This window comes from Wyeomyia smithii, chromosome 2 (assembly GCF_029784165.1).
Source record: "Wyeomyia smithii strain HCP4-BCI-WySm-NY-G18 chromosome 2, ASM2978416v1, whole genome shotgun sequence".
Lineage (NCBI taxonomy): Eukaryota > Metazoa > Arthropoda > Insecta > Diptera > Culicidae > Wyeomyia > Wyeomyia smithii.
The window spans coordinates 17,600,628-17,616,590 of NC_073695.1; the positions used below are offsets into that span (position 1 = coordinate 17,600,628).

At 39.2% G+C, this 15,963-nt stretch overlaps 1 protein-coding gene across 5 annotated transcripts in view; it reads left to right on the plus strand.

The window, feature by feature from the left end:
• Positions 1 to 15,963, plus strand: part of LOC129721217 (SPARC-related modular calcium-binding protein 2) — an 81,374-nt gene that overhangs the window by 2,458 nt on the left and 62,953 nt on the right. For 2 of the 5 annotated variants that reach the window (XM_055673520.1, XM_055673524.1), the window contains exon 2: positions 11,167 to 12,302. In XM_055673520.1, the coding sequence (XP_055529495.1) occupies positions 12,225 to 12,302 (78 nt within the window). In that variant the 5' untranslated portion in view covers positions 11,167 to 12,224. Of the gene's footprint in view, positions 1 to 7,388; positions 7,520 to 8,450; positions 8,721 to 11,166; positions 12,303 to 15,963 lie in introns of those variants that run through there. The other 3 variants (XM_055673522.1, XM_055673523.1, XM_055673521.1) reach the window with 3 other exon arrangements.

A 15,963-nucleotide genomic window follows, 5' to 3' on the forward strand; every position in this document is an offset into this window, starting at 1 on the left:
TCACTGAGCGGTTTTTTCAATTGCAATGGCTAGATCGAAAGGTGAAGATTGTTCCGAACTTGCAGTACAGTCAAATTTCGCTGGTTGGGCTCTTAATAGTTGGGATTTTGCTAGTTGGCTCATGGCCCAATTAAAAAGCAGCTGGATGTCAAAATTACTTGTCAAACTAGAGCCCAAACGTCAAATAACCAGACGTCAAATTTTTGAGGGGGGTTAGTAAATTGTGTCATAATTTTTTTTGAAAATATTTGCTGAGTAACGAAAACAAAAAAAAAGTATTCATGAGAAATAACAAACCATGTAACCATGGAAACCATGGAGAACATCAGAAAATATTCCATCGTCGGTGTATATCTGTCTGGTTCCACACAGCACATTTCCTTCGAAGTCTACCACTTTATCATTTAACCATTGGCTCACATTATACTAACTAGTTTGCGTTCTTGCAATCTTGACTATTTCAGTAATTAGAGCTCTTGTATTGACGATATCCCGGAAACTCACCGATGAGATTCTTGCATAAGTGCCTTATTGTAGAAACACTTATTTCCTCCCAAAAGCAGGCGAGCCAATCCAAGCACATTTAAAGGAAATGTTTCTCAGACGTTGAGCAGAAGACAGATGTTTTTCTTCCAACACCAGTTCCAGCATAAGCTCTCTCTTATAACGCGTCTCAATAGCCCATCAGGAACCTGCCAACAGTTGACGTCCCGATTCCGTACTTCCTCGCTATTTGCCCATGGGCTTGCATCTCGACTCTGCTTTTTCGATGATCGCTTTTTTTCCGTCAATGGAAGAGTAACGTGCTTTCGCTTGGAACCCGAAGGCAAATCCATTGCGGAATGGTGGCAATGATATTACATTAGAACATTCAAAACTATCATAATCAATAATCTATCAATGTTAAAATACCTCTTCTGAAACGTTTGTTTCAATCGACTGACTTCTTTATTTTTAAACGTCAAGTTGCATTTGCATGATCAAAACAAACACTGGCGTACCCCTCATGAAGTTTCAACTTTCTGTCAGTTGACTCAACTAGCGGAACGATTCCGTTAATTGGGTCATAGCGGTGGCCCAATCAGCGGAATTTGACTGTATAATAATAGACACATTTCTTTTAAATAATAAATCAATGAAAAATTGAGTTGAAAACCCCTATAGCTGAAAACTGGATGGTATAGCGTAGAATAGTACGTGCTATGTACCGTTCTGAATGTATGCATTGTTACTTTTACTGAGCAGTTTTTTAACACAAATGTCCTAATCAATAGGTGAAGCTTTCCTCAAGCTTTTGGTATTATAATCGGGTGTTTTAGGGGTATGTATATTGTTTCTTTAGGAAATGTCAAAAGAAATACATATTCCGCTGACTTTTTATTAATTTAAACAGCAGAACTATTGAAAAATCAATTTCGAATTTTAAGTACTGTAAGTGATTTTAAGACAAACCCTGCCATTAAGAAATCATGACACAGGGATGCCAGGTCATTTTTCAAATGTCTTCATTTTCCATAAAAATTGTTTTCACACATAAGAAATCTGTTATCATGGTCTTCATTGGTTGCAGCAAAAGTCCCACTTAACACAATAAATCGGGTGCGGTTAATCCACCGACTATTAGGCTTCAACTTTTTCACGCTAGCTCTAGTGTCTTCGAAATTAAGACATGTCTTCACATTTGGCATACCTGTCATAACACGTGAACCAGGGTTATATTTTTTACAGGCTAGCAGCATTAATGTCACTTTGTGCTCTGTCAGGGTTATATTTTTCATAACCCAGCAGTAGAAATGTCATTTTGTGCTCTACCAGGGTTATATTTTCCAGCAGAAGTGTCACTTTGTGGACTACTTGCCAGTTAGTGAAAATTTTAAAACACGGAAATTTTTCAATTTTAAAATCAAAGAAAAATCGTAGAGATTTAAGAAAAAAATACGTAGTGCCTATTGAAAGGTCGATCAAAAAGCCTGTATTTTTTTAAAATGAAACCCTCTATTGGTATATCTTTTCAACAGTAAACATGTGAAAACATGAACTAAAATTTTTTTGTAAAACGCGCTTTCTGTTCATGATGTTGATTTTGGAACCATGTTGTAATAGGCCCCACCTTTTTTGCAAGTTATGTCATTTGCCAGTTTCGCAAGACACAAACAGATTTCATCCTCATTTCCTAGAGGGTGACAACTAAAAATTTGGATTTTTTTCTACTTCTGTCAAAAAAAGGTGGATAAACTTAAAAAAAAAATGATCTATTTCTCATGAAGATACAAAGCAAAGCAAAGCCTTGGTGCTACATTCCGATTCGGAACTCGATCTTCTGTTTATTATACACAGACTTCGCAGCCAACCGTTAAGTGTACAGGACAATTGCGGGGCCAGCGCTACGATTCTACTAACACTAACAGTCTCTCCCGAGCCGAGACTCGAACCTACGACAACTGGCTTGTTAGGCCAGCATCGCACCTCGAGACCATCTGGGAGCGTGCATGAAGATACATTCATTATGAACTAACAAAAAATATTGAACATTTGAGAAAGATCCGTTACTGACCTTCCGACGAAGCTTTCTTATGAACAAGAGCGTTGTACGGCCTTAAAGTTCACTTTTCGAATGCATTTCTTGATTCTACCAATCAACTGTTTGCAATTCGTTGATCTCAGGTTATTTTTACACCAAAGGAACTCAAAATTCCAAAGAAATCTTCGATTGAACAACAAAGAGGTAGATTCGTTGGGTTGCGTATTTGAGGCATAAATGCAGTCGAGTGGTTGTTCAGAAACGTTAGTGTTTTTTTTTTTTGACGTAATGTGATGATATTTAATCTGGCCAAAACACATTCATTACACTGCTGCGTGTTGCATATTACAGCTGTGTGGCTGGAGGACAGCCGAATTCTGTTCGTGCTGACTGGTGGCAGATATGAGATTGGAGTTCGAAATGTTGCTGTGAAGAAAAATTAACCGTCAGCTAAGGCGTTTCAACATTTTGAATGAAGTGAAATGATTTTTCTGAAACGAATTCAGCAAATACTTTTGATGACGTTGGAAATGGTTTTCTACTATCCTATATGAAGTTGCCAATTAAACATAAGCTTGAGCTTAGCGTCCGCACATTTCGTAGTTGCTCCACCGGGATCGATCTGACCTAATGAAGTTGCACAGAGCACGACGTATATGGCAACTTGGGATTAGTTTACCATCGTCAATGTACAACAATTCAGTAGCTTTTGCTTTGTAAAGATCGATAACGGCGCCGGTCACGTCCTTACGGTAGATAGAGTGAGGAAGGAGATTGTAAGAAAGGAAATGTTACACTCGTTGTTGTCGGAGACCGAGTTTACCTCTGCATCTCCACGACTGCGACGGAAAGGAAGGGTTCTGTCACCGTGGTAAATGACGAAATCCAAAGATGTTGCACTGCGACGTTAACTCATTACGGAAGCGACCGATGAGTATTTATTTTCAAATACCACAAATCTATACGAATGACATGCACGGAGACCATGTATCACTGATCACAGAGAAAACGCTTTCTGTAGCAGAAAACATGCCAATTAAACATGAGTTACAATAACAGCAAATGAACATTCAAATATAAAAGCAATTAAACTCTTTACAAAGTGAAACGACGAGTTGCAGCTCCGAACAGGGCCTGCTACGGACTACGTAACCAGCTGAGGTCCCGTAGTTTGCAAACTAGCACAAAACTAGCGCTGTATTGGACGCTGATACTCCCGGTGGACCTTTACGGACATGAAGCATGGACGCTGAAGGAAGCTGACCGACGAGTGCTCGGCGTTTTTGAGTTTTTTTAAAGTCCTGCGGTCGATACTTGGCGGTGAACTGGAAGATGAAGTGTGGCGCAGGGCTGGACATGTTGCCAGAATGCCTGATGAGAGAGCCGCCAAAACTATCTTTAGTAGAACAGCAGGAAGAGGCCGTCGACTCCGTGGTAGGCCTCGCACGCGGTGGAAGAAGATGCACGATCTGCTGGTGTACGAGAAGACTGGAGAACGGCTGCCCAAGACAGAAGAAGCTGGACATCTCTAATTCGTTCGGCCCTAGACCGGTGAACGGTCCGTTAGCCAAAAAAGAAAGTAAGTAGTAAAGTAAAGTAAAAACATTCTAAAAAGGAAAAATAATTGGAAACGCAGTGACAACTTACGAGATCGCTTTTTGTTCTCGATGTTTATTTTCGACACATGTTTCTTGAATTGTGCTTCTTCTCAGTTTTGCATGAACCAAGTATAACCAAGTGGGATCTGGAGAGGATTTGCATTACGCGTATGCCAGCGCAGTTATGAAAATAAAATCGTTAAATTTTTTTGATCCCCAGCTAATTATCTGCTGTTTGCTAGGTACCTAGTGAAATTCAGACAAATTGATCAGAAATAACGGTGCGTGGGGGCACTTACTACCCGTAAACGTGTAAGCGTTGAGCGGTTCAAAGCTCGATTTCGAAAAGTGATCTGGATGGCAAGAGAAATTCGTTGCTCACCTAATTTTAGGAATATTTCTTGTCGTATTTTTTTTAACGGTGAGGTTAAATTTGAAATCGGTGGTTGCGAACTTAAGACCTCAATACATACACGGCGTGACAACGCCTTCCGGACGAAAATTCTTGAAACCTTCTAATGTGCCTTCTAGCATCCTGCCAATCGTCTCTTCTACACGGAAGACGCTATCGCGCGATCCTAAGCTCCACCGTGTGCACGCCTTCATGTCGTCATGCCTCCCGATTTATGTTTATCTATTTATTTTTGTTGAAGGAAAAGATGAAACGTACATCTCGAATCATCAGCAGGCGGAAAATAATACAACATGGTGTTGCCAGCTGCAGCGCCTTCGCCAATAAAAGACGACCAAGGCCGTGTGGAAGGCACGGTGCGTCTGCACGAAAGGCAGTTAAGTGCGCACTGCGCAGTAGAATGCGGCGGGCGAACACCTTCTTCACTGAAAGGCGTCCCAACGGAAGCCGCGATTACGCCTTTAATTTGCATGCAGAAGGCGTCATTACGCCGTGTGTGTATTCGGGTCTTCACTCAAAAACACGTTTTTCTGACAAAACACAAGATGGCGGCGAGAAAAATGAATTTTTTTTTCTACTTTAAATGGAAGGTCTATTATGCTCCTTTGACGTGCTTTTTGTAAAGGGTTAAGTTGCTCAAAATACATTAAAAAAAACCATTTGACCCCTTGGTGCCCGAGAAGTCCATCAACCAAAGTAACCAAAGTAGTTTCCTAATTTTTTCACAACTTTCAATCAAAGCTTTCAATACAAAAATATCCTTTTTAAAAGACCTCATGTTACCAATGCGACGGTTGCAGCAAGAATTGCTCAATATTTTATGCCAAAAAACATGAGCAACATATAAATCGATATAATCCAAATAATGGGAAAAAAGAGAGAAAATATTTCATGAATGACTTTTTGGAAACATATTGGAAATAATCAATTCAAGACGATTGGATGACTTTCAAAACATAAATTGATTTGAAAAAATAAAGGGGAACGGCTCCATTATTCATCTCATTAAGCCGATATTCACGAAGAATGCAAGGATTGAACACCAAATTTTAACAAATTAACTAAATATACTTACGTGCTCTTATGGAATCGTACAGCATTGTATATTTAGTGAAATTAGCTAGATTTATCCTGAATTTTGTAAAACGAGTCATTTTTCACAACGCTTCCATATCCATCTCAAAACTTGAATCACTGCTGAATTATTCATCACACGACGCCCTCATATTCATCACACTGTTAATTATGAATGAATCACATTATCATGAATGAACGTAGACGCAGCCCGTCGTAGTAGGTTACCTAGATATCCGTTGTAGTTGTTTACGTGCAAATTTAGTAACCTAGGTAACCACTGCACTGAGTGCTCGACAGTCTCGACTTATGTCAATAACGCGGAATAACTCAACATTTTCAGTATGATTTTTTCGTATTAACAGAAACTGATTTGGCAACTTTTGATTTTCTTCAACGCAGTGAAAACAGATGAAAATACATAAAGTTGAAATTTAGGAATTGGAGAAATTCATCTCATATATTTTTGTTAATTCAAGCCTGTTTTTGGAAAATTGCGGTGAACATTTCAAAGATTAAAGTATTTTTAGTGTAGTGAGTGATTTTGTTTAGTGATTAAAATAAAAAGTGGTCCGATAGTGATGAAAAAAACTTTGGTTGTAGCCGTATAGAACAATGCGCGGATTTTGTTTTCTGAGGTAGGTGATTGAATTAAATGAGTTTTCGCGTGCAGATGCCGGACTATAATATCGAATTTAGAGGTTTTAACTGAGTTTTTGAGGATTATACTTTATGAGGAATCTAAAGTGAACTAAGAAGAATCCATTCCCTGGATTGGCAGATTGGTTTAAGAAGAAAATATGCGTTTTTTTTTCTGTTTTCAATTGTGTTTTTATGTTCTATGGGATGAATATATGGGCTGAGATGAATAATGGAGCAGTTCCCCTAGTCAATCCAGATCTATTTAAACTCAAGTTTTTTAGATAGATAATTATTGTAGTTGCCATAAGCTCTTCTGAACAATTCTAAAAATAGGCACTCCTCAAGATAAACAGTTTTTCCAGCAAAAACAATAACTTTTTCATGATTTGTACTTGCAACCAATTATTATGTCCATAACTCGAGTTCGATTAAAATGGCCCTATTAAGTAAATTATTTTTTGTTCCCTAAAACAAATTTTCTGTGTGTGATCTCGAATTATGTTTTTTCAATATTTTTTAATGAAAATTCAGACAGTTTCCAACTTTTTATAGCTACAACCCTTATAAACTTGAAAAAGTTCTTATTTTAATCATTACCTCTCAAACTGATGTTTGTTATGTTAGACGGTCATTTACTTCGTGCCTTCATTTTGTGCTAGAACGAAATAGTCCGAATCTTTTTCGCAACTTATTACTTTCGATACCTGAGACACTTTTGATTTTGACAAGAAAAGTTCGTGGATATATTGGCATACGAAATCTGGTTTGTGCGCTACGCCAAAATACCTTTCTTCGGTAACCTGAACCCGCTCACTCGAAATCAACAGGTGACCTATTCTTAGTATTGTTACCATCGAATGAATACTTTCGTCCGTGGTCAACTGACTGCCACTGGGAACCTTCGCGGTCGCGTTGTGTTTGCATAATTTTTTTTTCGCTTCTATAATCGGTACACGGTAATGATAATTGCATTGGGGACCGATCATAATCGGAGGTTCAACTTTGTTTCCCAAATTCAACATAATTGACGAGATGCCGTAATTTACGGTCGACCCTCTGAGAGAATTCAAAACCCCCGTGTGGTACCTTTTTGGGCATTATGCATAACTGATTGCCGTTTTTTCTTCTCGCTGTTCTGCAGCTCTACCTTCTTAAGCTTTCTTCCACGACACTCGATTCGACGGCAGGCACGAGTATCAGAGCCGACTGGGAAAACGACGACGACGGCGACAACTGAATGCAGTCGAGTCACACGGCGAATCAAAAGCGAAGGTGCGTAAAGAGAATAATCTTTTTGATTTTCTTCTTCGTTCCGTACTCAGCTTATAGAAGGCTAAGGTGCAAAATTTGCTGAACCAAAATGCACTGTTTTTTTTTGAATGCAACTTTGTATGATTGCGATAAGTGCATGCTATACATGCCAGAGTGATATTAACCATAATGTGGTGTCGTTATAATTTATGTGTATCCTGCGGTACCCTACACTCCAGAAGTGCGAGCTTCGTTATCGGCTTTCGCTTGACACTCTTGGTCGCGTTTGCTGGTCAAGTGACCAGCGCGAGAATACGCGAGCAGTTTTCAATATATTTTCCTGTCCAGATTAGTTAATGTTGAACTGGATTTTTTACTATCGCAAAATATCTGGAACGAAATGCTACGAAATCATCTTTGGTGGTATACAATTCACCTCTGGAAGACGAGCGTTTTTCCGGTTTATTTAGTTTTGGTCTGAAAATTTTTGGGATTCAAGTAATTCGCTACAATTCGCGAAACGATTTGTTCAGCAGTGCACTTGACTAATGAAACCCAAGCTCCGGAGCAGATGCCCCATGCGATCAACGAAAAGCGAGGAAGTGTGCCTTTTTGAAAGTCGATTTCGAACGATGATACAGAGCATTAGCATTTCACATATCGTATTCAGCCGCGTATGGCCCGTGAAAATAGCGAGTCAGAGTCCGAGCCATCAGTCAATTTGCCTGGTGGTGTTTTTTCTGAATATTTTAATTTTGAAGCAAAAAAAAAACTATAAACGAGCGGACAGAGCATCGAATTCAAGCTCCACCGGCCATCGCCATGCCATGTGTCATCTCGCGCGCGCTTCTTCGCTCCACCGCCGGCCGTGGCAGAATTTCATCCTTGTAATCAAGCTCAGTCGCAGCAGTCGACGGCTGTCAGCGTTTCGATCTTGAAGTGGGCTTTCAGTTCGACGCTTGTACCCATCGCGACCGGTTCGGAGTTTTGGAATCTCTTCTTGTCGTGCTCGTGGTCAGTGAGAAAATTTCGACACAGTGGAATGCGATTTTCGGTATGCGGTTTCCGAAGCTGCTAATTGGTGATAACTGATTGCTGCCCCGACGTGGGTATGCAGCGCGTGTTTTTTTCTCTGACGCGGAGGAATTTTGCTCTGATTATTATTCACTGACTCCGGGTGGAGAGTACGAGTTTGGTTTGATTCGAAGTTAAGTATGCGAAGGTAGGAAACTCAACAAAATGCTTTACATAAGTACATAAATTTACTAAAAGTTTTTGTGTAGTTTGAAAATGTTTAGTTGTAATGTTAATAGTTTAAAATTTTTTAATTCGATTTGAACAGAGAAGTTTCCTGTAAATGAAGGCTGATTTTTTTTAAACATTAAAATTTTCAAGATTCAATAAAATACAGAACAACAAATATTCATAATCATCATATTGTAGCTACAGTAGAAGTTTTAAAAATAGTTATGAAATGAAATTGAGCCGGATAAGGTTGCACAAAGAACTACCGTAACCGATGGCTATTTCAGGATTTTTTACGATCTTCAATTTGTGCATTGAATTCAGTAGCTTCCTTTTTTGTATAGATCGATAACGGCGCCGGCTACGTCTACAGGGTCGGTTGAGAGTAGAAATCGTGGTTGCCAGAAACCGAGTTTACCTCTGCATCTTTTACAACTGTTGAGCTTGAATTACACTCTCTGACTAATGGTCAAATATTTGACCTTTTGACATAATGGTCAAATTTATTTGACATCATGATTGTTGTTTGCCCCATGTAAATATTGGAGAGTGACAAACAATTATCTTTGACCAAATTTTTATCTGTCAAAAAGTGACAAGTATTTGACGCTTGGTCAAAGAGTGTATTACAGCCTTTACTGTTAGGGTGCTTTTGCCACCGTGGTAAGTGACGGATTTTTATGCTTTCACCCTTGCTTAGCTCTACTGCTCTTCTCTACCGAACCTCATTAGGTACTTTTTTCAAGTTCATATCTGCAATAAAAAATTGCCTGGAGAATGGCGTGAGGGAAAGGTCAAAGTGGAGAAATAAGAGAGAGCCTGAAAGTAAATCCGTGAGTAGAAGTCTTTCTGATATCAAATGGTCTGATTCGGGGCTAAGAGCTCTCCAAAAAAAATATGAATAATTATGAAATAAAATTAAATTTAACACTGCCATGACTAGTCTGATTTGCAGTTGACACTTCACAGCTCATTTGTTTCGCAAAATTGATTGTTAAACAGATGGCATCAAATGACAGTAACTCAAGCTGTGCCCACGCAAGACGTGCCCCCGCTACATATCATTTAACATCTTTCCAATTTCAGACTGCGTCAAAAAGGTGAAAGTCACCAGAACGCTCTTATGGTTTTATAAGGAAACATCAAATTAAGTCACTTGAAGCACGCGGGGAGAGACCGGGGCAGCGCACGCCTCGTTTCGTCGGAGGTCAAACCATTGCTGGTATAGGGTGCGAAGTGGGTTTTGACCCTACCGATTTTGTTGGGTGTTACAGTTTGTCATGAAATTGAGTATGACTAAAATATGATACATGATTTAACATAATTTCGTTGAGACCTCAACTAGTTGAAAATCGTCTGATAAAGAATTGTTCTCAACCCTAGCTAATGTGAGATTGAGCAAAAAAAAAAAAACCAGCATTGGCTTTCACGCTTTTTTGCTGGCGATGACGGGATTACCAGTCACCTCGTAAGGCAGCCAGTTTACCGAAAGAAAGCGTGTATGTCGTGAAATATATTTTGCAGTTTTTTTGAGTATGCAAACATGTTTTGCTAGTAAGAATTTAGTCGTATCACAAATTGCCGTGTCCTGATTGTGGCTTTCGTTTATTTTTATAGCATGCTGGAAAGGTGAACTGATTAAAACCAGGTCCAGTTTATTCGGGTTCGGGTACAACAAGAATGTTACACATTAGATTACATAACATGATCTTTGTCTTGAGAATTTTTGCTTCCAATCAAAATATTTTTTTTCTTACTTTTTTAAGCTTGAAAAAAAGTTATGAAAAGATAACTTAATTAATATTTTTATAGTACAAGCTTTCATTTAGATCCAAACATAATATAAAAAACACTCGTAAATTTCAATCCAAAGTTCCCTGTTGTCTAGATTAAAGATTGATCAGGATGTCCTCCCACGAGTGCAATGAAACTAGCGAATTGGCACACGCTGTTGCGTTGGTGCGTTCGTCTTCTGCGAACTGCGCCACACAACAGGAGCAGCTCATTCTCAGGCCGAAAATCGTTGTCCCCGTCCAGCCAAACTGGACTGACTTTGACCGCTGGATGTGACAAAGAAAGCTAAAAGCGCAACCCACACTTAATATCGCCGGACTTACGCGAATGCACTTGAACGGTCCACGATGGTGGACAAATGTCGGTTAATTTACGATTTAATAATTGAGGCAATTGCTCACTGCCTGGAAATAGACTGCATAACTGCGTGATCTCAGATCGCAATGAGTGAACAAGTAATGCACACAGCACAGTGGTAAATGTGCGTTTATCATAACGCGCCTCCATCAACCCCCTTTCGACGCCCCGGCGGCGACGGCCGCCGGTGTTTAACGGCAAACTTTGTTTAACCAATCAACCCTCTGCACCAAATCTGCTCTATTAATCAGTTGTAATTTTCTGCTTTACAGATTCATCAACCAGGATTCGTAGCAAGCTGCTTAGCTTATTCCCCTGGCGGCGTTTTCTGGCAGTGCTAATTGATTGAACAAGTTGATGAGGCCATCGATCGATTGGCACAGAACAGAACGGAACAGAGCAGTAGAGAGTCAATAAATGTGCGGCCCCGTTCTCACTGCCCCTGACTGTCACCGTGTGCTTTCGAGCTCATGAGATGAACTCATTGCTGCCCTGCCTTTGACTGAAACGAAGCAGCTGCTGGTCTGAGTACACAAGCCTGACACCTTCCCGGACTGGTGTTATTTCTTTGGGGGGAAGAAATATGCGAGAAGTCGAAAATCAAATAAATAAATTTATTATCAAATCAGGTCAATTTGTATTAAGAAGAAATATTGTTGAGTGAGAATTGAATGTGCCTTGGTGCGCATTCATACATAGCTGGGCAGAAGAGTAAGAGAGTTCGACCCGAGAGTTCACTGGAAAGTGCTGCGCGTTGGCGAAAAAGATGTGTGAATAATATTACTGCATATCACAACAATAGGACGGTTGCTGCAGAGTGGTACATTTGCATTGCATCTGTATACTGGAACGTATCTCTGGTGGAATTGAAACCCGGCCCGCGATAGTACCGTACCAGCAGTGGTAGATTAATAATCGGTGGTATATTAGTTCCAACTTTGCGGCTGCTAATCATCCCGATCGCGTATACGTGGTGTTGTGTTCGGAGCAATTACGCGTACATTGTTGAAAGTGATAATAGAACCACTGTTCGGAACCGGTTCAGTCGCACGATTTGCAGCGTGTAAACAAATCTACATACAATCGCGAGTGTTCTGCTGCTATATACCTACCGCTCGATAGGGCAATAAATCAAACCGAAACTGTCAGCAGGAATTAGATTTTCGAGCCGCCTTAAAGCGAGCCGCGCGCGCCTCGTTTCGAACCGAGTGAAGAAGCCGCACTCTCAAGTGGTTTGTAGGTTACGTTACGGTCCCAGTGAAATTGCCAATTGAACAATCTTACCATAGATTCTCAGCCACAGCGCTCGGCGCGACGGCCCGGCCTAAGGATGAAGCTTGCGGTGGCCTGTCTGGCAGTGCTCGTGTTGCACGGAGTGCTTGCCATACCGCCTAAGTCGGAACCGACGGTGAGTACCTTATATAGATAAAGTTGAAGTTGTTTTCATTTTTAATGCAAAGATTATAGTGAATCAGCCACAACCTTCCAGGTGTGCGATATAGTCAAATTTTTTAGTATCATGCAACGATAGATATCATACATCGGTGAAAATAAAAAAGTCGGGAAACAAAACTCAGACCGGCTCGGATAGGATTTCACGCTCCGGTCGGTCGGATTCTACTGTATGCCATGTTTTGATTACAAGATAGTTCCTGTCACAATAATATATTTTTGTTAGAATGAAATAGGAAAGCCTTGGATAGAATTAACGGAAGAATCCAATTAGTAGCGGAAGAGTTATGATCCGGTCGCTATGATCTGTTTTCTATTTCAGGATGTCAGTTTGGTTTCAGTCGTTCTGGTAAAAAAAAATTATGTCAACGTAAAAAACCGCGTTAAAAACGTTTTAAATTAACAATTCGCGAAAAAATCCGCGTTAAAAAAAACCGCGTGAAAAAACCTGACTGTACGAACCTCTTGGTTGCATTTAGTGTTCAATCTTTTCAGAATCGTTGAATTTTCGCTAATACCGAGATTCAACATGGCACAGTGTCCTATTGTGTACTGAAATTAGAAATCGGCAAATATATTTACTATTCATTTATATTATAGCTAATATTTGCTTAGTTCGCTTGAACGGTAGAAAAGCCTCTTTCCTCATTTTGTAGCAAATGTATTTTCTGTGCTGCGAATTATTTTTCGAAAATTAAATTCGTAGTAAAATATTGCAAATCTTGTTTTCATTTGCAGAATCATATTTTATTTGTAACTCGAAAAACCTGTTTCTTTATTTCGGTTCATAAATAGTAGTGTTCGATTTTAAAGATTTTATATTGAGTGAGAGTGGCTGATCTCGAAGATGGATGTGCATTGCTTGCTTTGTTGTGCTTGCCAACTCACTATCGGAAATGACGAGCATCGGAAACGTCGTCGGACACGTTGTGCGATAGGGTGAAACGACTTAAACGAACGAGGATACTACAGTCAACTTTTCTGAGAGCTGGGGAATGAGGTGCCGCTATTATATTAGAACCTTCTGCGCATAAACATAGTTGCTTTTTACACCCTATGAAAAACAAAGTTAATTAAAAAAAACATCAAAAACATTAAAATGAAACATTTATATTCCCTATTGCTTTCTTTGACCGACCAGAAAATACACTCAAGCGCGGTATTCGGTGCCAAAAAATAGATAACACTGGTTATCACAGGTGTGGCCCTAAAGCTCAAACTAGAAAAAAACTGTAAGAAAGCTTTTTCCACCATTCCAGTGAATTTTTGTGCCCATAGCCATAAACATTTTCAAAGAGATTTGAATGAGTTTTCTCGTTAACATAATGGTAAAACGGCGAACCCGACGAGCAATTATTATGCGACATTGCGACGTAAGTTGACGCAGCTGTGCACCCAAAACAAATTTTCTCGCTTTTGAGTAACTTTTTATCAATTTTTGTGCTTTATGACCGCACATTACACAAAAAACTGACAAAATATATGTCAAGGTTTTTTTTACCAGTCTTGGGTCCAGTCCTGTACAACATATTTACTTCCGATTCACCTCCAGGATGCACAAAGTCATTGTTCTGCGATGACATAAGCATATTTGTAAAAGGAAAAAGTCTTCGTGCCATATGCAGTCCATTGCAGAAAACTTTTGATAGTTTTTATTCCTACTTGAAAATGTGGAAAATCTCTCCCAATGCTTCAAAAACTCAATTGATAATTTTTTATCATTAGACTAGGGCATCTTTCCTCAAGCCAAACAATAATCACGTTGTCAAGATGAATGGGGTTATTTTAAGTTGGTCTGACAAGGATGAGTACTTGGGACTAATTTACGACGAAAAACTTATTTTCAAAGAGCATATTGAGAGTATTTCAGCGAAGTGCATCAAATATACGAGGTATTTATATCCTCTCATTAAGAATTCTGAACTTTGTTTAAAGAATAAACTTTTGATTTACAAACAAATTTTTGGACCAGCAATGCTTTATGCTGTACCGATCTGGTCAAGTTATTATTTAACAAGGAAGAAAACGCTTCAACGGATTCAGAATAAAATTCTAAAAATGATTTCAAAGCGTCCTCCTTGGTTTGGTATACTCCAATCACATGGAAAATTACAAATTTCTAACGGTATTAAGAAGTCACCATTTGTGATTGGCCATGCAAACTCAATGTTTCAACGTAGCATAGCAACTTCAATAAACAATATTTTGATCCACTAAATTCAAATAACAAAGAGCCCATTGTTGGTGGCCAACTCAAGATTAATATAGGGTATCGAACGTCTTCGTCAGTGGTTTTCTTCGGCAATTTTTCTGCTGCAATCTTATGCAAAAGAGGGCCGAAGAAAACCACTGACGAAGACGTTCGATACCCTATCGGTACAGACTCACTGTTTTCACTCACAGAAGAGCGTAAATGATTTTTTTTCAATAAGCAATTTGTATTACGAACCCCGTGACCTTTAGTTTACTTACACCTATTATTTTTTTCCACTTTAATACTGATTAATAAAAGTTTATTTTCGTCCACGGTCAAAATATTATGAACTTTGACTGATAATAAACGAAATAATCATAATAAACAAAAAAAAAGTGCTTAACTTCAACGTAGCATCAAACCCATAATCGATTATTTAAAAAAAAAATGAAAACCCCTTTTTTGGACGGTTGTGTAGAATGATGTGCCTACTTTGTTTTCGGCTCACGCTTGTCAGTTATCAAAATGGCCTTCACACAAATGAAACGGCGTTTAAAAATTCTTCCCGCGCACCAAGAATATCCGCTTTTGTCGCATAATCAGTTAGCGAAAAAGCCCAATTTGCCTCAACCGGCGCACATAGGAGTATTTGACTCAAAAAGCTGGCCAAGAGTCCGACATACAAAATACATGATTTCCATTATTTTGTATTGATTTCAGTTGAAACATACCCTCATGCTATCCCAGAACCCATCGGTGCCTGATCACATACACCAAACGGTTATATTCCAGAGTTATTCCACAGGTAATTGATCAGTTTGAAAAATACGTGCTATTGTTCAGGTGGCATGTAAAATTGAAAAATTTTATCACATAGTTTTTTTCTCTCACAGGACATAATGTACAACATAAGGAGAATATTTAACAATATTTTAAACGTTAAATGCAAAAAATAATCCCAGATTGTTTACGAAAAAAGTGATAGTGAAAGCCGACCGCGAAAAATTCATAATATCGTAAAATTAATTTTATGATTTAGTAACCTTCCGGGCAAGTCCCGTCAAAACTTTATTTAGGGTATGGAACGGCTTAAGCAGTAGCGCCTATTTTAATCTGTCGAAGAAAACAAGCCTAAAACTCCTGCATTTTGATCAATATCGACAATTTCAATGATGGGAACGAAAACTTTGATTGTCTAGCTGTCTTACGAATACACTAAAGTCGCTTTTTACGCGGGGGATACGTGCCGCGTGAAAAAAAAGCGTAAAAAAACCGCGTAAATTCCGGAATCCGCGTAAAAAAAAACCGCGTAAATTCCGGAATCCGCGTAGAAAAAACGCGTAAATTCCGGAATCCGCGTAGAAAAAACGCGTAAATTCCGGAATCCGCGTGCAAAACAGATGGAAACTGCCTAAAATAGGTT